General features: G+C 40.9%; 1 protein-coding gene across 3 annotated transcripts in view; it reads left to right on the top strand.

Annotated features, from left to right (window-relative positions):
• TPD52 (tumor protein D52) overlaps window positions 1–19,414 on the top strand; it is a 40,234-nt gene extending 20,820 nt beyond the window's left edge. The window contains exons 1-8 of one of the 3 annotated variants that reach the window (XM_065629328.1): window positions 1,818–1,989; window positions 6,965–7,080; window positions 8,755–8,903; window positions 9,766–9,867; window positions 10,889–10,915; window positions 15,390–15,431; window positions 16,890–16,938; window positions 17,973–19,414. In XM_065629328.1, the coding sequence (XP_065485400.1) occupies window positions 1,818–1,989; window positions 6,965–7,080; window positions 8,755–8,903; window positions 9,766–9,867; window positions 10,889–10,915; window positions 15,390–15,431; window positions 16,890–16,938; window positions 17,973–18,089 (774 nt within the window). In that variant the 3' untranslated portion in view covers window positions 18,090–19,414. Of the gene's footprint in view, window positions 1–1,817; window positions 1,990–6,964; window positions 7,081–8,754; window positions 8,904–9,765; window positions 9,868–10,888; window positions 10,916–15,389; window positions 15,432–16,889; window positions 16,939–17,972 lie in introns of those variants that run through there. The other 2 variants (XM_065629329.1, XM_065629330.1) reach the window with 2 other exon arrangements.
• The last annotated feature ends 610 nt before the right edge of the window (window positions 19,415–20,024 follow it).

The following is a 20,024-nucleotide window of genomic DNA, read 5'->3' as shown; positions in this document are numbered from 1 at the left end:
GTAGAAAACACCCAGCTCTTCCAGTGTGCCACATCCGATAACTTGTCACTTGCTTAATCCAGTTAGTACAACTACTGCCTGAGCCTTTTGTACAGAAGGCAGTCCCTGTCTGCTGAGTTACACGAAAGAAGGCTGCACAGCAGAATTGGTAGCTATTAGTGTGCTTGGTTAATAGAGAGTATGTGATTACTGTAGCCACGTTACAGTTCTCTCCTGCCTCCCGACGCTTTAAGTAGAATCTGTGACCAAAGCTGTGACCTTTGTCAAGGTGAACTTTGCAGTATTTCTGGCAGATGCTGCAGCCACATGTCAGAAATACAGAGGGGCGTTGTATTTCCTCTTTTCAGTGGGTTTGGAAAATAGCAGAGACCTGTGTTTCAGGCTCCAGCACACTCATTGTTATGAGCCTGCAGGTAGTCTGCATCAGAAACCAATGTAGGTCTGCGGTCTGGAGGAACTGCTCTATAATTAGCTGGAAGGTCTGTTCCTGCTGACTGCAGTGCAAATGGGAAGTTAAAACTCCAGAAGTGGTACACTTTCTTTTTGTATCTCCGGGAAATACATTGCCCAGTACTTGGGTACGCTGCAAGGTTCCTTCATTTCTAAGGCTTTGAGAGGAGGGTGGTGTAATGTGTCTGGCTCTGTCTTAAAACATCACTGTTATGGTGGAGAAAAAGATAAACTTCCATTTGATTTTGCCCCTCTCTGTGCAGGCTGTAGAGAAGAACCCAGGTAAAGGTGTGGGGTTGGGAGCAAATTGTTGCTCGGGTGTAAAGGTGATCTATGCTGCTATTAAGCTTGTTTTCTTCAGTGAAAGAAGCTGGCCTTGGAAGGAGAAATAAATGTAGTGAAACGCTGCAAAACTGTGAGTGCCCCTTCTAGGTAAGAAGCACTTCTGCTTCCCAGGGCTAAATCTTAAACCCCCAGCATGAAGTCAGATGTCTTACGCAAGTTGATCTTTCTTCATGGTGTATGTGTCAAAACAAAAATATATTTCATCAGGACCGTGCATTCCAGTGTTACTGGTTCCTCGCCTGTCTGCTCTAAATGGCTCTGGCTGAAGCACCAAGGACATAGGGCTGTGTACTTCACTAAGCTCGAAAAAGAAAGCAACAACACCAAAATCCCCAAAAAACCCACCCTAATACCCAGATATGTTTGGCCTCATGGGCAAAAATCATAATGTACATCAGCACTTTCCTAAAAAACCTCGGTGGTGTTTATAGCGTAGCCTTCAGAGATGAGTGTTGCGTTGTCATATTCTGAGCTTGCACTACAGTGTGATACCTGGGCAGCAGGGACTGGGTGCTGGCTACTGGTTGTTACACTGGTGGGAGCAGCTGGAGAAATAGTTACGCACACAGAATTTTCCATTAATCAGAGGAAAAAGTCCTACACAGATGGTATATAGGATAGATTACGGCTAGTAATCCTTTTGTGTCCTAGAAGATTAAGGATATCCTAGTGTAGCTGCAGTCAGCTGACCTTTTTTTATTTAAATGACTGAAAATTCTTGATGCAATTCTGCAGAGGACCCAGTCTCCTCCAGAAGCCATGAATAGTGCGCTGTGAATGTTTGTTAAAGGAACGGTCTGTTTAAGTCCAGCCCCAGTTATAAATTTACAGGAATTTAACTTTGTGCCATGTAAACAGCAGCAGCTACAAGATGGCTAAGAAATCACTTGCTATACGGCTCTATCAAATCTAACAGAGGTGCAAGAGAGCTGAATTTTGTGAGGTGGTACAGTGAGTGTCATATGAAGAAACAGAGGATTTCTGAATCCTGCTGTCCGGGTTGCCCCAGAAAGCGAAGATGAATGCTTCGGTGGAAGAAGAGGGTGGCTGCACACTCTGAATTTTCTGGCATGGATCTGTATGAGGATTACAAATCACCCTTCGATTTCAATGCTGGAGTGAACAGAAATTATCTTTACCTGTCGCCTAGCATAAATCTTTCTCCACCCGGATCACCGACACTGGCGAAGTCTGGTAACTTACTGCTTTTTCTTTTTAAAAACCTCTACATGGAAAGTTTAGTGATTAATATCTGGAAAAAAATGAACTTTTCAAATTAAGAATCTGTAAGATTTGCCTGAAATGCAGGTGTAAATGAAGGTAGAAGTTGACTTGCTGTTAACTCTGGTAGCTTATTAGCTTTGGTGTGTCATGTAGGTAGTATCTCATGTGCTATGCATTTACCCACTTTACCTTATTAACTCAGTGGAAAGGCAGGTTGAGGGAAAATGAAACGAACAAAAAAATTAGAAACAAAAGGGCAACTTCTGCAAGGTTAGGGCAGTTGGCCTAGTTTGACTATTAGGTTTATTTTGAGGAGGGAAGTAGGAATTGCGTACTTATACTGTCCAGAGCTCTGAAGTCATACTAATGTCTGCTCCTGCCTTAGTACTGAAAGTATCACTGATTAACAAAGATACTCTCTAAAACCTTTCCTCTGTTCCACCTAGCATTTAGATTGCTGTAAATCTTATGTCTGCAGATAATTAACGTACTTGCCCTCCCCTGGGGAAGCGGCTGTTGGGCGCTGTAGCGGCATGCATCTAACGCTTAACCCTGCTGATGTGTAGCTGGTAACCTGTTGTACAGAACACCTACAGCCATGCCTACCGCCACATCCCAGTCTGGCTTTACCACTTTTCCCGCTGGGTGTGATCTGTCAACATAATTAAAAATATAGAAAGCTTAGCCTGGCTTCAGGTGTGACGAAGCAAAGTTACAAAGATACTGACTTGTTTTTTTGCTGGGCTCATTCTTGAAAATCTTATAAATGTACATCTTTTGGGGAACCTCTGTGTGAACTAAAACAACCCCCCTTGTGAACTAGATGAGCAAGGGACCTCTGGGGAACAGGGCCTGGTTTTCACTTCTGCAATTACTGCATCTCTCACCTCTACTAAAGCAGGGGGAGCAGTCCTTTGAATCTGGTGGTGGGACATCACCATAAGCACCAACCTTTGCTGGGCTTTTTTTCTTCTTTATTCACTTTGAATGAATATATGATTAGTGTTTGGGAGAAGCCCAAGAACTTCCTCCCCCACGTTGAAGAAATATGTCTTGCTTTGGCTTTTTCACAGAGAAAGCACTTCAATTCAATCTTTCTTATATATTGCAAAATAAATATCCTCTGTAGCGCTGTACATTACTCAAATGTTGGAGTGACCTTATAATCTTGTAACAGCTTGTTCTCCTGAACTCTGACAAGCACCTTTTTTCTTTAGCTTTGCCAACTGTATAGTGGTTGCCAAATATGCTCATTGTGAGTGTCTGACACGGAATATGTCTGACACAGAATAAACCCTTGTGAAGGCCAACCCTGCCCCATCCCAAAGGCTGTGCATCTGAAATGACCAGTACTTCCTTAAACGGTTAATGTTTACTGCAAACCTCTGAATTCAGGCCAGACAGAGGTAGGAATTTCAGGTTAAAATACAGCATGAACTTGGCTTGAAACCAACCAAAGCAAACCCCAAAACAGAAAACCTGAGTGTAAATTGAGTGACTCTAATGCTTGGCCTACTTTGGCAGAATTATAGAGACTTAAGTGCCGTTTCCCTGAATGTGATCTGTGGAGTCCTAATCAACTACCTGGTTCATGTCTTTATGTGGTTCACTTAAGTAGATCTAATAAAGTGCTGGGATAATATATTAATCTTAGAAATATAGACACCTAAAAACTGACCTTAAAACTAAAACTAGGTAAGTTTTCACAATACTAGATGAATTTTCCTATTTTTTTTCCCAACACAATTTTTGCTCTGTTTAAGAGTTTGAGACATGAATTGCTTGGCTCAACTTGATTATAGCAATCACAGTACTGAACAACTTGATTTAAAGTCCTTTGCAGCTCTAAAGATGTGAGAGAACTGACGTAGTGAAAGCACATAACAAGTTCTGCTGGTGAACAGAGAAGACCACAAGTGAGAAACATTCTCTTAATAACAGATTGAGCCAAAGTATTTCTGTCCATTGGCTAACTGCTATTTCTCTGTTTTTTTGCCCACATCCCACAAAAATACAAGGTGGGCTGTGCACCCTTCCGTACAAAGCTTGCTCAAAGCCAGGATCTTGCTGTTGGTCAGCCCTAGTTTACATGGTATATTTAGGTTGTAGCCACATCATTGTGAAAGCCTGTGGGTTGTTATCTGTGTAGACAACCGCTTCTGGGTCAGGCTGCACAGCACAGCTGTCCCATAGCCCTGGTGAACCCCGTGTCCTGCAAGTATTGAAGTGAACCAAGAAATAGGAGCAAAGCAAGCAGAGAGGTGAACAGTAATAGGGGATGAGAGGGGCGGTGTTCACGTACTTCAAATGGAGCTAAAGAAATAGTCATAAATGGGAGAGGGGCAGATGGCAAGGAGAGGAAGGCATGGTGAGATATACAGAGTGAGGTATGGAGGACTGAGTAGCAGTGATTTCCTGTCTTCCTAAAGATCTAGAAATGGGGAGAGGATGAGAGATCATTCCCTTGCTTCTTAGCATTGTGTTTTAAGTTCAATGTAGGCAACAAGCAGCCCAAATTCCCTTCATACACCAGTTTTCCAAAGAGAAGGTACCTTCCCAAAACGGAAGGTATTGCTGTGGGAGACAATCCAGCATGTTTCTCTACTGCCGGATTCACTTGGTCTATTTTTGGTGAGATAATCCAGCTGACTCTTCATAACCAGATTGAACAGACTTTCGGCTGGATGTGCTAATGCTCAGGAGTCAGCACGGTCTGAAATGGCTTTTGCAACAGCAACCTCTGTGGTCCCTGAAGAGGCTGCAGATGGAGAACAAGGTCAGGACTTGGAGACTCATGTACTGGGGGTCGTAGAGTGTCAGGGGAAAATGCAGTTTAAATTGTTAGCCTTCCTTCAGTATAGGCATATATAATTAATAGGATAAATAGCAATTTGACCAAAAGATATGGCATTCTTAACTGTTTGATGTTAAGAAAAGGAAATACATTGATGTCTAAAACAAAAATTATCTGATTGTGAGACATGAGCCATAGTAGTTTTTTTGGTGCTGCAGTGCTGTGCTTTGGTTTGGGCATTAGATCCAAGCTGTTTTTTCTGCCCTGGATTCCTGCCAGAAAATAGTGTATTTGGAAACCTGCAGGAACTACAAGATACATGTAAATATCTGGAGAAACCTGGTATACATTTCATAAATAAATGCAGAACAGGGTGTTAGTTGCTTTCTGTATGCTTCCTTGTCGGCATACTCCATGCTAACTTAACCAGGTACAAATGTTCTGCCTGTGTAGGAGTGTGCTTCTAGGGGACAAGTGTTCTAGACACAAATACAGGCAGAAAACATACTGTTTTGGAAAAAAAATTGTGGAATTGAGCTTTTCCTGAGTTTAGTAACTTGATCAAGGACAAGACCGCCTCTTTTCTTAAGCTTGACAGCTGCCAGGAGCATGTTTCATAGAATACCGACAACTAATTAATTACAGTCTCAGAATCTTTTTTCCCCTGACTTTTCAGCTGATTGTGATGTAGCTATTTGATATTAAACTTAACAATGAAATCATAGTGGTGGGCTCCTTGCACATTAATGAGTTTTTGGATTCCCAGACCAAATGGTATTATGCAGTGCCATCAGAAGCTGCTGAAATGAGGATGGAATTTTATCTGGTTAATTACTGTAGTGACTACTAAGGGAACATTACTTAATATGTCCTCAACTTGTCTGAATTATATATTTCTACGTATATATATATACATACATACACACACCCTCCCTCCTTAAAAACAGTCCTCCTGGGGTTTTTTCCTTCTATTTAAAGATTTTTATTTAATTTTTACTATCTATAAAGCTATTTTACCGTTTGAATAATTAGTTCTGGGAATCTACAACCATTCCAGCATGCAGTCTCTCTGCAGACTGATCTCTTTGCAAATTAGAACAGGATTCCTTAATTCTGGCAAACTGTATGTTTACGTGTCAGCTACAAAGATTCAAAATGGGAAATCTTTTGCTGGAAAATCTGTTTGTTGTATTAAAAGGTGTTTAAAGTGATCTTACTGCAAGTGCTAAAGACTAAGAATAAATGAATCTTTAAAGTTAGTGCATCGTAGTGACTTAATATCTTTCTCCTTCCATTCCCCGATGCTGTGAAGAAAGTGAAAGTTGAGCAAGACCATAGGAATGTTTGGGATTCATACAGAGGAGTTTGGCAGTTTTGGTTTCTGGATTTGAAAGGGGAAGGGGCGGCAGTGTGAGTGGATGCACATCCTCATCAGTCCCTTCTCAGCACTCCACTGCGTTGTCTGAACTGGTGGCCTTTTGTTCCCAAGCTCCTCCTCTGAGCTCTTCATCTGTCTTAATATCCACAAACTGAACAGCAGCGACTTACTTCTAGTTCCACAATATCTGCAAGTTTCTAGCAACAGTGGTCCCAGGTACTAGGAAAAGAGGGTGAGCAGGTGCAGGGGAAGAGTTTGTACTTGCAGTGCAACCGTTTTCTCTGCTGTTGCTGTGCTTGCTTGGTGCCGTGACCGCTCCCAGTATGCTGAGAATGGGCATTTTTAAGTCCGATCCAGACAGCAGTCAGGAGGGAGCCTCTGCTTTCCTCTTGAACACCTGCAGCGCTTCCAGAGTTTCTGTGCCATGCGAGCAAGAGAGGGCGGAAAGGGCACGGACGCTTGGTCGAAGCCTGTGTAGGAACCACTGTTTGGGACTAAGCATTCAGCGCCTTGGTTTCTGTCAGAGTATTGGGATGTGTTTCCAGTCTCCTGTTACAGTAGCAGTTGCAATTATATTGAGTTTTAGTGCAACTTGGTGGAACAAAACAGATGGCTAAATGCCTCTGGTTTCCTGTACACTGTAGTACTTGGGGAGCGTAACTTCTCATCAGTTTTCTTTGCGCACTGGTACAAAAGGGCTGTGTGTATTAACATCAGCTGCTGTCTGGCAGACATGTTGATGATCTGATTTTTAATGTTTTATTCACCTCAAGGGCTGCTGAGAAGTGACTCCATACCTGAGGTTGGAGAGGATGCTGCTGCTACAGTTGGTATGGCAGAAACACTCTCAGAAGAAGAACAGGATGAGCTAAGAAAAGAGCTTGCTAAGGTAAATCTCTTGCAAATAGCTCTTAAACTGGTTTTCAGAATGAAAATCTGGGATAATACTGTCTTTGAACATACAGTTAATGCTTTGCACATTTATTATGGGAGTGTGTAAGGCTGGGTATGGCACTCCTGTGTATTGGGGGGAAGGAAAGGGAGGGTTTCAAGGAGAAAAGAACATCCAGTTCTAGTTACGGGGGATTAAGCTAGGAGTGCTGAGAGTACAGATCTTAAACCAAGATGCATAAATGGCTAGCCCTTTTTTCCCCCTAAGTGTGAAGGGGGTAAATAAGCTGTCAAAGATAACGTGGTTGGAAGCCAAAACCAAATATTGTCTCAACTGGTGTGTAGTAACTAAAGCTGTTGTTTTCATGCAGGATGCTTTGTAGCAATATCTGTGTCTTGCTAATGTCTAACCATGTAACTCTTCTTGTCCATAGTTCATATAGCAGAAATCTTTTTAAGAGCGAGTTAAAGTAGCACTCTTCAAAGAACAGTCAAATATTCAAGTCTTATACATGGATTTCAAAAGTTGTCAAAGTCAAGCTTTATTGAACCGCCAGTCTTATAACTTTTGTAGCTCTATGTGACTTCAGGACCCTGATAAAAGACAGTAACTTAAGCCTAAGGTTGGCAGGTGAAGGTTGACTGTGAAATAAGCACATTTAATGCAGTTCTGGTTTTGATAGTCCTGAGCATTATTTCATGCCAAACCAATCAGCTGAGGATGGTGGGGGAAATCCAGTCCTGCTAGACTGCGTCATGCTGGACTTCAGACAGGTATCCAAACCAAAAATGCATTGAAGATACTGGTATTTCCTCCAAGCAGCTTAAATGAGCAGGCAGCCTGATACCATGAAGTAGGGTGGAAGACCAGACGGTCTGGATGAGGAAGTAGGGCTGGGTGTGTGCCTTGGCTGTTGGACAGATGGCCTTGGTGCCTCTGTCACATCTGAGTAGCCCACAGAATGGCATCATAAAACTGTTGTGATACCTTTGAGATCTGGTCATGCTTCTGTGAGAGGCTTAAGTGACATCTGTGTAAAGAAGGAAGTATACAAACAATATGGATTTCTAGCTGCTGAATAGGTGCTGGTTTTTGGGGTTTTTTTTTAATTAAAATTTATTTATTCATTGTTTAAATTGCTTAGTCTGCCACCATTTCCCGCCCCCCCTGCTCTGGGGAAGGCACTCCTGTGGCTGGATCCAGCCTGCAGTTGCTGGCTTAAGCTGCAAAAGAACCTTTCTATGCAAGCAAGGAGACAAAACTTGTGTATGTGTCAGACATACTCTGAGCTTCCTGATACTGGTCATACATTGTTATCTCCTCTGACATGGAAGGAGAATACAGGCTTGGCAATTGTCCCAGGTTTGACTAATCTTCAAGCTTTCCATAGGCTAATGTTGTCTAAAGGTAATGATCTCTAACTGTACAGTATTTTAGTTACCAGCTTCCTTGTGCACATTCCAGTAATAGAACTGGCTGCAGGTAGGTTACTTTTTCACTAACAGACTCTTGTAGACTGTTGGATTTCCCTTTTAGTATTTAGAAACAATTGTCAGGCAATGTTAAAAACGTATTAGCCTCCCATTACTGATGCCTAGTAGCTATTTTAATAAATATATAGTCAAATGGATGGGCTTGCTAACTTACCTCTTATCAATTCTGCTGCCACAGGTGGAAGAGGAAATCCAGACACTCTCACAAGTGCTAGCTGCCAAAGAGAAGCATCTAGCAGAAATCAAGAGAAAGCTGGGAATTAACTCATTACAGGAACTAAAGCAGAACATTACCAAAAGCTGGCAAGATGTTACATCAACCACAGCGTATGTACCAGTTCATGATGATTGTCTCAGCTGTTGAGGTGAAAGCTATGTAGTTCTTGTTTCATGTCTAAACCCTCTGTTCTTGTGAAATGAGTGTAGATATCACAAAGTCAAGTTGTACTAAAACTTATCTGGATAAACCATCATAGTTTTTTTTCAAGAAGGGCCACTATTAGCCATATCATCTTATGCAAAATAAGAATGGTTTACCATAATATGGGCGATTCTAATACACTTTTTGTCTAATAGAGCTGAGATACCATTACTGAGATACCAAGGTGTCCTAAATCCACCAGAATAGCCTTCTTTTCCAGGCTGAAAAATTGTTGAAAACTGAGCTCATGCAGGAAGAGTGCAAAGTCACAGTTAATGTTCTTGCCAAACACAACTGTTACCTTAAGGTCTAGAGTGAACTGCCTTCTGCAGTTAATGCCTACACTGAACGTAAGAGGATGTACCTCAAGCTTTTTATGGTGAAGTTTATTGAGAAAGCCATTCGGTACAAGATTTTACGTTTGACACAAAAACCAGACCTCTGTTCTTTTTCAGTGTGTGTGCATGGTGGTGGTTTCTTTTTTGTTTGTTCGGCTTTGGTTTTTTTTAAGTCCTACAATAGCAGAGAGCATCTGTTCTGGGGGTGAGGTTGCAGGTACGTGTTGGTGAACCTGATCTGAAGTCTGAGATGTCAGAGATGCTGTAGCCAGAAGGGCCTGCAATAGCTCAGAATAATCTTTTAAATAACTCGTTCATTTGACCCCAAAGCTGAAGTATACCTCTGGGTTTGATACAAATTTACATATACTAAAAGGTTCCCTATGTGTTCTATTAAAACAACTACAGACCTAATCTTTTTTGAACACAGATACAAGAAAACATCAGAAACTCTGTCTCAGGCTGGTCAGAAGGCTTCTGCTGCTTTTTCATCTGTTGGTTCAGTCATAACCAAGAAGTTTGAAGATGTCAGGTAGGTTTCTTTAGCTTTTCCCGAGTGGTTGCATTTTTGACTTAAGCAGATGATCACTGAAATAAATTTATGCTGTTAAAGTACCTAGCATTTCTAAACATTAATCTATCGAGAACCCTCAGCATCTGTTCTAGGAGAGCTGAGCGACTTTTTCGCAAAATCTGCTTGTGTGTCCTCACTGATGCAGAGTTCTGTGGTGTGTATTTTAAATATGCAAGAGAAGCAACGTGTGCCATTACCTCTACTGCTACTAGTATTTTTTGGGTAGGATTGCAGGTGGCAGTGTCCCCACCTGCCTCTGTGCGATGCACATAGCACTGTCATTTCTGTTCTCCAACTTACTCAGCTTGTGGAATACTACATTTAAACAACTAGTGTCTTTAACTGTGGTTTGGTTTTGTTGTTTGGTGTGGGGTGTTTTTTTGTTTGTTTTGTTTCTGTCTTGTATGGATTCCTTTCAGGTGTGTTTTATTTCCTTGTAATCTATTCTATCTCATAGCAGTGGCTTGATTTTATTACCTTTTTAATAGACTATTGGCACTTTTTAATTCTTAAATATTGGCATACAACATATTCTGACTTTGTGTCGAATTACACAGTCCTTCAAATTAGGTAGGTTTGGTGGTAATTTTTAGCACTATTGTGACCTGCATGCAAAACTCTTCCTGTAGGCAATCCAATCATATGATTAGCTTACAATTCTTTTTTTGATTACGTAATTTTTACTACTGGAACATATACAACCACTCATTTCTGCTTGTAACTTGTGAATAGTGGATCGAATTTATTTTTACATTATTAGACAACTAAAAATTCACACATTCTAACAGAATATTGCTGCATTGGAAAGCAGTGTAATAAAATCAGCCCTTTTGTTTTAAAGTGCTGCCATTAACCTCCTTCTTGCTTTTTGAAGTCTAGTGAGAAAACACTTTGAGGTGCAGCTACACAGTTACATATTTTGCTTCAGATTTCTCAGAACTTCCTTTCTCTCTTTAATGCTTACTCTGGCATTGTGCAGACTACAGGCATTTTCTCATTCCTTTAGGTAAGGTGGGCGCAAGAATTGTTCTGAAACTAAGCATGTAGTCAGACTGTCTCCATTAAAATCTTTAAATAAGTTTTGTCTGTAAAAGGTCATTTATTTTTTTTCTCTGATGTTAGTTAATGTAAAACTGAAGCTCTTTTAATGTCAGGGAAGATGTTTCTTCATGTTCACCTGGTAACTATCCCAGAACATGAAATCTTAAGAATACATAACAATCAATTAGTCTATCTTCCTTGTAAGAAAGGAATCTGTAAAAATGATTCTGCAAGTTTTTTTGTAAAGAGACAGGGTATGGTTTTGAGGTCAATGGCATGCAGAATTCCCCCTTCTCTTTGTGTGTACAGTGTTTGTGCCTTGAGAGAGTAGAAATTTTCCCTTTTCTGTGTCAATTACGATGGTTGTTTAGCATTGTGACTAATCACTAGAGTCTAAATGTAAAATAGTCCATGCATTCTTTGTTCATAGTTTGTCCAGTGAAACAGTCCTTACCTTTGAGTTGATTACCTTAGCAGCTCCAGACACTGAGTATTTTAGTTGCCTTGTCTGTGTTGCCTTTTATCTGCCTAGTCTAAGCAAATACTCAAGTTTTCAGTAGTTAAAATTCCTGTTTAGCAACTTCTGTCCTTTGCTTCTTACCCCATCTATGCACACCTCTGCATCTGGCTTCATCTTTTCTGCACTCCTCCACTAAGCAGCTAAAGACAGCAGCACAGTCTCTGTAGAGATGTAGGGATCCAGCTCCCAGCACACTACCTGGGAGCTGTGGCCCCCAGGGCAGTGCCTGGGGAGGAGATGGGCAGCGGCTCAGGATGCTGTCAGGACTCTGGGATCTCGATTTGCTGGAGTTTAGGAGTAGCAGCCTGTCTGAAATACCTCCCCTTCAGCATCAGTAAGACCAAGAGAGCCTGGAAGATGTGTCTCTATCTTTTGGATGCAGAGCTCAGCTGCTCACTTAACAGGTTCATCTTCCTTAAGGCTATGGTGTTCCCCTACTCATATTAAGACTATTGCGTTTGACAAGGACAAGCACAGATTTATAGCTCTCCTCTGGCTTCAGGAATGTAATACCACAGAAGAAGTGTGTCCTAATTACCCAAGTGAGTGGCTAGGTGGGTGTTGAGTACTCTCTATCAGAAACTGGGCCACTGGGAGGAAATGTAACAGGGCCAGAGGAGTCCACGCTCTTGGTGTGCTTCTCGTGGGGAATCACGGTAATGGAAATTCAAAATATGGTTATAAATTCAGGAGCGGCTGGTTTAAAAAAGAAAAAAAATACAAACCCAACCAACCAAACAAAACCTGTGAAGAATTAGAAGAATTAGTACTGTTCAAGATTTTACAGGAAATTAGAAACCTCAAGATCTTAATTGTACTTAAACAGGAGATTAAAAAACTTTGAATTTTTTGCTTTCATGAGGACCAAGTTCATCTGGGATTCAACCAGTGAATTCAGGTCCCAGGGTTATGTGACTACTCAGGTGGTGTCTACTTTTAAGACTGCACAAGTCTGAACTTCAGAAAGTTTTAGATGCCCAAGTTCTTTTCTGGAAATAAGAATCGATGAGCCTCATACATATCTGAACAAATTCTGAATATGCAGGTGCAATTTTATTCTTAAACTCTTATGTGGCTTCTTCATCATGGCTTCACTTTTTTGTGTTGTTTTAGCTTAGGGACTTCTCAGATGTGGTGGGATGATTTCTTCTGCATCAGACCATTTCCACATATTCCATGCGTCAAACATCACACGCGTGTCTTCATTCTTGCACTGCAAAGTGATTTTTGGAGGGAGTTGCAAAAGGAACTGAGGCAGGTGGTGGAGCTGTGACCTTGGAAAGTACTGAAATAGAGAGGAAGAGAGGATTGGCAGGGCAGAGTCAGTGCATTAGTGCTTCCTTTTTGTGGTTGTTTCCTGTCCTCCTTGTTATGCTGAAAATGAACTCCGTTCCTTCTTAGGTTTCTCTTAATACCTTTATTCTCCTTTATAAGAACATCTTGAACTCTTGATGAGCTAGCCATCCTTGCGTAGGCAGCATCAGTATATGTGAAAAACAGCAGTAGTGCCAAGATGTAGCACTCTGCAAATTTCTGAGCAATCATGACTTTGCACTTAGCTCCTCTTGCACTGCATCCGTATTATGGAGCAGAAGTCCTCATCTTTGCCCTGTTCTGAGATTGCAGAATAACATTATTTGCTTACTTTGGAAATCCGATACGATCATGGGCTCCTAAATATCATCATGTATCAGCTGGAAACCCAACTATTAACAAAAGCAAATAACTAGTGCTTATGCACTCTTAAGATGGTGTTTTCCAGACAGAGACCCTGACATACCTCCTTGTGCATTTTCAAAATGTGAGGCAAGTTGTAGCTATACAAATAATTATGTAAAGGATAAAAAAGCATTTAATGCAGTACAAAATACATGGAGGGCTGGAGAGCAATTTATTGTGCCTTTTTTGGTTTTATGGTTTTTTAAAGCTAGGGGTTTTCTTGTGCGCCTTGTGAAAAGAGCCTCTCTTCTTCAAACAACCCAACTTGATGGCCTAGTTGAGTGAGCGCTTTGATGTGGCATTCTGTCATTTGTGAAAAGAAATACAAGTTCTCTTCTTTGTAAAGCTTTTCAAGACTTAATCGTGCTTTTTTGCACTACTTGAAGAACAGGTGATTTGATATTAAAAAAAAAAATCAACTGAATTTATCTAAACCAGATCATTCTGTGATAAAACTATGTACTAGCTTATCGTGACATTTTGCAAAATGGATACTGAGTATATGTAAGTGTATTGTACAACAGCAAGTAAATCCTTCATGAATGTACAAATAGTTCTTCCGTTAAATGATCTCTATGAGACTAAATGAAACTTCCCTAGACACCTCTTAAAAGATCTGCAATACACCATAGGTTGTTGCTTTTCAGTCTGAGCAGGTCTACAGATTGTAAATATATATGGGGAAAAGAAGGTAACTTTCACGCTCTTTAGCCTTAAACTTCTTGCAGGAGGCACAGAGTGAGGGGAAGTGGCTGAGCACGACTGAACAAAGAGAACTAGTTATTATCAGCCTATTTCTGTACTAAAACTTGGCACATAGCAAAACCAGAACTTCTAGTAATCCACATCACGGAGTGAGGAATATAAATTATATGCCAGAAGACAGCTTCTGTGTGCTCTGGAAAAGCTTGTGGAAGCCAAACGGTCTATGAAGTTGAAACACAGCAGAAATGGGGCTGGGAAAAGGGCTGAAACATCGCCACACATCACCAGTGTGGGTCAGGACAGCAGCTGGCCTTGGCCTGTCTGATTGCTGGTGTACTGTACCTACAGACCAACATTCAGCCGTGCATCAGCCTGAAGGGATCCCAACCTTAAGGGCATTTCTTACATGTGTAGTTTTTTCTATCACTGTATTCTACTGGTGGGCCTCCCAAAGAATCTCTTAAAACTCGTTCTGCAATGAATACAGAACCTTTTTGCTTCTGTGAATGTATCTTCCGTTGTGTGTAATCCGAATTGGAGTTTTGGAAGTGCATCAAATATGAGAGTCCGCCCCCCCCCTAGCAATTGCCTGGAAAGTGTTCTCTTGAAAGACATCATAAACCCCAGTCAAAGTTTGACACTCCAAATATAGTTAGGAAAAACTGTGATCATCAGTTTTTCTAACTTACTATTATGGTTTTTGACAAGAAACATTTAAAATATAAGACTAATTTGCATCAAGAGCAAACAGTGATTTTTCTAGAATATGGAACTAAATTAGATTCCAGATGGTCTTGAAGTTATTTGGGAGCTCCTTAATCTGTATCCAGTCACCTTCTAGGAGTAGGTATGTGTTGTCACTAAACAAACAGTAACTGTATAGCAACACTGGCAGGTTACAGAAATCCTTCATGAATTTCAGAACAGAGCTGAGACCAGGACTTTCTCCCTGCCCCCAGCATAAACCTGACCTTGAATACAGATTGATGTGACTGCTCTCGCTAGATAATTTATGTTGATGAGTAGATAATTTGTATTAGTGATTATGGAAATCTTACACCCAGTTGAAATGGAAGCCTTCTGAATGTAGGAGTGATTCTTTCAGTAAGAAGATTAGTTGATTGATAAGACTCGTGAGCGTTCGCTTTCTACGTGATATCATCAAAACTGTAAATGCAGCATGTCTATCATTGCTTGAGAACCTGAATGAGTACACAGATGGTTGCAGCTAAGCAGAATATATACTAACAAGCATGGCACTTGAATCTTTCTAAAAAGAAAAAATGTTGCTGCTTTTGCTCTGTTGTACTTGTGTGTATGCATGGCTAAGCAATCTAAAAAAGCAAATTCAAGCAGTTACTATATAAGACTGTATCGGACTGTTCGGCTCTTTCCCAAATACAGTATGTGGAAGTCAGCTCTCTAAGCCAATTTCTTCTCGGTCTGTCACTTAAACTAACTTTTCGCTTTCTTTTTTCTTAATGCTGGCATTTAGTATACGCTCCATACAACATTCAATTAGCATGCCTATTATGAGGTAATGTATGCATAGTCCAGCTCTTTATTTATTTTCATGTATGGAATCAAGTTAAATTGAACTTAAGTCAACTAACATAGATTTAAAAAAAAAAAAACAAACAAAACCTACCTGACTTTGTAATGAATTTCCTGTACTACCACATAGGATAAAATTTATTTCTGCTTAATGATGGTGGTTATGACACATCAGGAATGTGACCAAATGCACTTTCCTGCTGTTTGGAGAACTAGAACAACTTCTCCCTGCCTGTAAGAAATGTAATGCTACTAAATGATTCCAAGGTTTAAAGGCAATAGCTTGGTATCTGTTGTAGAACAATGAGAGTAAAAATACTGTGGTTTAACAAAAAAAAGTCTCTTGCTGACTTGTTTGCCTTTTCTCTCCCCTTGCTTGGCACTGTCCCTCTCCATCTCTGGAGGGAGTCTCGTTTGAGATAGATAGATAGATATATAGAGATATATATGTGTATATATATATATATGTATATCACACTGTGCTTTCCCAAATGAGAGTGCCGCTAAGTGTGGGTGACCTACACAAATGCCGAGCAAAAGGGGAAGGGAAACTTAAGACCTCTTTTGGAAAAAAAAAAACCTCTTGTCTTTAGTCTTTATATAATAACTTTTTTTTTGAGTCTGCTATGAATCCTCGGTCCTGGTCCAGTGAAGGCAAGCGTTTTCCATCCTCTCTGAAGGCAGGTGTACAAGCTATTGCACAAATCTGCAAATGGCAGCGACAGCTAGTTAAAGCATTAAGCCACTCTTCTGACCCTAATAAATAATACACTGCCCCTCAGCACTGAAAATTCCAAGCTGTCCTGCTCTTCATATGCAGAACTTACCATTTGTAATCACAGCTGTCTCCAGCATTTAAAAGGCAAGGGGGAGTCTCCCTTAAATTTAACATGTTGGCAGAAAATACCACTGCGAAACGTTTTTTTTTTTTTAATTGAAGATACACAGCCTATTAAATTAAACTAGTTTTCCTACAAGGGAGAAAACTGATGACAAGTGTTCTCCAGCAAGGCTTCAGTAGGCTAACCAGAAGCGATGACTGAGCTTTCCTGAACAAGTCCTTTAAGGCAGAAACCTGTTTGAAAACACTGGGAATTATAAACTAAACCTAAAATACTTGCTAGTTCTCCCTTCTGTGTTGTGATGAAAGATCCTATTGCTGAGCCTGGCAATGCTTAGTTGCCAAAGATACAAATGAGCTGCAACTTGAGTGTGTTTGAATTTTAGTTTTGTAGTTTGTAGTTTCATGTTTTGAATTTTAGTTTTGTAGTACTTCCAGATCTGAACTGTTTTCAGGCTACCCTTAAAACCAGGAAGGAGCCCCAAACAAACAAAACTCATGTTGACATTGGAAAAAAGCAACTGTCTGCTTGTTTTCTGATATTTATAGACTAACCAGATAATGGTTTTAATTCTGTGGTTCCTTTTTTTATTTTCCTAGAAATTCTCCTACTTTCAAATCCTTTGAGGAAAAAGTTGAAAACTTAAAGGTAAGTGTTACTAAAATGCCTTGGTGAATGTGGAGAAAAGACAGAAGTGGACTCTGGGTAGCCTGCTTTTTAGATATTGGTAAACTGTTGAAGGTGTTTAGATTACATCTTTTAAGTACCATGGAAATGGTTTCTCTGCCTAATGATTTGATTATTAAAAATGGGCTTCCTGCACCTCTTACAGGAGGATGCCTTTAATTAGGACTAACAGCTAGCTAACTTGCACAAACAGCTGGTGTGACATACCTAGCATTATGTATCCAAAATGGTCTAGGCTTTTATTTCTATGCATTACTAAAGACTAGTATCCTACACAGGACTATAGGTTGGGGTGTTTCTCTTATTCCTGGCATGAAATATGCAAGGTCTTTGTAACTTAATTTAAAATTTACTCACAAAAGCCACAGGGGCTAGAAACAACAATTAATAGCTTTTCCAGGATGAGAAGCATGCAAGCGGTAGCATGAGGAACCAGGATTCCCTTGCAAACTAATTGGCATTAACGCTCCTGCCATCCCACAGGGTATATACATAACTGTAGAAGGAAGTGAAAAGCCAAACTCAGGACCTGGAGAAGGTAAAATAGTTGCTATGCTCCACTAAAGACCTCAAGAATTGCTATTGAGACTGAAAACTGTTCAAGGTTCTTTCTTGAGCAATACAGAAGCAAGTTTTAACTCGGAGTCTTTCAAAGCCTAAATGGCTTGAAAGGCTGCAGCGTACCTGGGTCCATTTTTAACTGAGAGCGTGCCAACCTTCAGACTCCTTGGAGTCAGGGCTGCTTCATGTTTTGTGTATCTTGAAGTCAAAGGGAGACTGCTTTGTTCATCTGCTGCTGGCGATTGTTTTCTCCATGACACTTAAAGATTTGTCTTTATAGAGCATTGCGGGGGGTAGCCCAGTCCTGGAAAAGCTCCTCTGCTGAAAAGAGTTATTGAACTTGTTCATGCAGAGGTACTGGGGTTTACCCAGTTAACCACGTTTGACATGCCAGGTAACTGCAATTGTATGCTGAGGCTCTGTCTGTGTTCTAGTTTAAAGTTGGAGGAAGCAGACACGCTGGGGGAGACTTCGGAGAAGTTCTCAACTCTGCTGCCAACGCCAGTGCCACAGAAACTATTGCAGAACAGACACAGGAGGAGACCCACTGAGATTCCTGCCGCTGTCCTGCTACCCACTGCCAGATGCTGCAAGCGAAAACTAAGCACACCTGTAACATTCTTTGCGCTCTTTCCACCAGATGTGCTTTTATTTAGCATGTAGCTGTTTTACCGGATTAACTGATACCAAGCTTGTTTGTGGGTTCAAAATATTTTTGAAACTAAAATACATTGTTTGGGGTTTTGTGTGGGAAGGGGAATTTTTATGCCTTTCAAGCATTTGAAGGACTTATCTATAATTTAAAGGCAACCTTTAAAATATAGCAGTGAAAAACTCTTTTGAGAAGTTAATTATACTGTACATATACTGTGGATACATAGTTTCTTTTGAATCTGTAACTACTGCTCAGTTTAATCATTATGAATCTACTGCTGCTGCCAAACTGAAGCTTGTTCCTTCACTCCCTCGTGATTATTTTGGTTAAGTGTTGCCTGCACAGAACACTGGCCTAGGAGGATCACTCCCAGCTAAAGGACGGACTTCTGCACTAGCAGGCTTTAAACAAGTTATTCATAGCAGGATTTACACATGGGTAGGAACGTACTGTCTTATGAGCGTGTTCCTCATGCAACAGAAGCAGATAGGTAATATCTAAAATTCGTTGATCTGTCTGTGGATTATTAACCTAGGAAGCTTCTGACCATTGCAAACAGAAGGAAGATGCCTCGTAGTGCTGGTGTGGTTCAGTTACAGTAACATTTTCAGTCTTGTTTTTTGTCCGTGATGTTAATGTGGCAAGATACACTCTTCTGAACTTTTGATCGGTCGTGAATAGATTCATCTTAATTTACCCATGATGGTGTCATATTTACACTAACAAAGCATGGACTGTGAGAATAAGCCTGAGCACGAAAGTGCTTGTTTATTTGGCATCAAGAGAATTGCTCTCAAAGGCTAATGTTGTTTCCCTTGTAGGCTGACCATTGAAAACATCTGCTACACTGTCTTTTTTTTTTTTTTCTCATGTCAAAGACCTGTACTACTAGCAGCCCTGTCCGTGTTTAATACCCCAGAAATCTCCTTCGAGAGGTGCACCTTGTTATACTCTCACAGGACCTGTTCTACATGTTGCTTTCTGATGTTCTCTTCAAATTTCTTGTATTTTGTATGTTTCTGGCACGTGGTGTCAGTAAGGTTAGAACTTTAGGCAAGTGTTTTATCACCCTGCTTAGAACTGGAAACAAGTTTCGAAATATTTGTGTGAAATCCATGAGACTTCCAACTACCACAAAAAGCTAGCTCTTGACAACCTGTTTAGCATGTCAGATGTAGTATATATGCTTAATTACATGTGAGCTTAATAAAAACCTGTATGTGAGGAATGTAGTGTCTTGTGAATATGGATGATGATGTAAATAAGTAGGAAATTTTTATTTGTAATCAAAACGCTCTTTTAAATTTGGTTTCAAAGTAGTGGTGATGTTTGCTGCTGTGCTACGGGGGATCTGCATGGATGAGCTTTGTATTTCCAGCGTAGACAAGGCCTAGAGAGACTTCTAGTGGTGTATGTAAAATTAATCTGCCCTGATTAGAGTGGGAAGTTCAGAATTTGGGTTAGGGATGTGCCCTCACCCTTTGACAGCTGCACCTTAACAAAGGTACAGAGAACTGAAGGGCACAGTAGGAGCAGACCTCTTCCTCCGTAGGGTCTATACCATGTAGGGCAGGTCCTTCTGGAACAGGGTCCTTGTTGTATGGGTTCTTTTTTCAGCTATCTAAGGGACGAACAGAGAGTTCATCTGGTGCGGAGCGGTGCTTTCCGGGTACGAAGGAAGACTCCCTTGTTTTGCTGCCCAAGTGGCCGAGGTTGGGGCCGCTGCCGCCGGAGCGCCCCGTCGGCCTCGGCCGCGCCTCGCTCAGCCCGCAGCCTGCCGGGTGCCTGTCCCCGCTCCGTGCCGCCTGACGGGCTGTCCGTGTCCTGCCGC

This window comes from Caloenas nicobarica, chromosome 2 (genome assembly GCF_036013445.1).
Source record: "Caloenas nicobarica isolate bCalNic1 chromosome 2, bCalNic1.hap1, whole genome shotgun sequence".
Classification (NCBI taxonomy): Eukaryota; Metazoa; Chordata; class Aves; order Columbiformes; family Columbidae; genus Caloenas; species Caloenas nicobarica.
The sequence above is the reverse complement of the archived record's forward strand: the minus strand, read 5'-3'. Positions and strand labels throughout refer to the sequence as shown.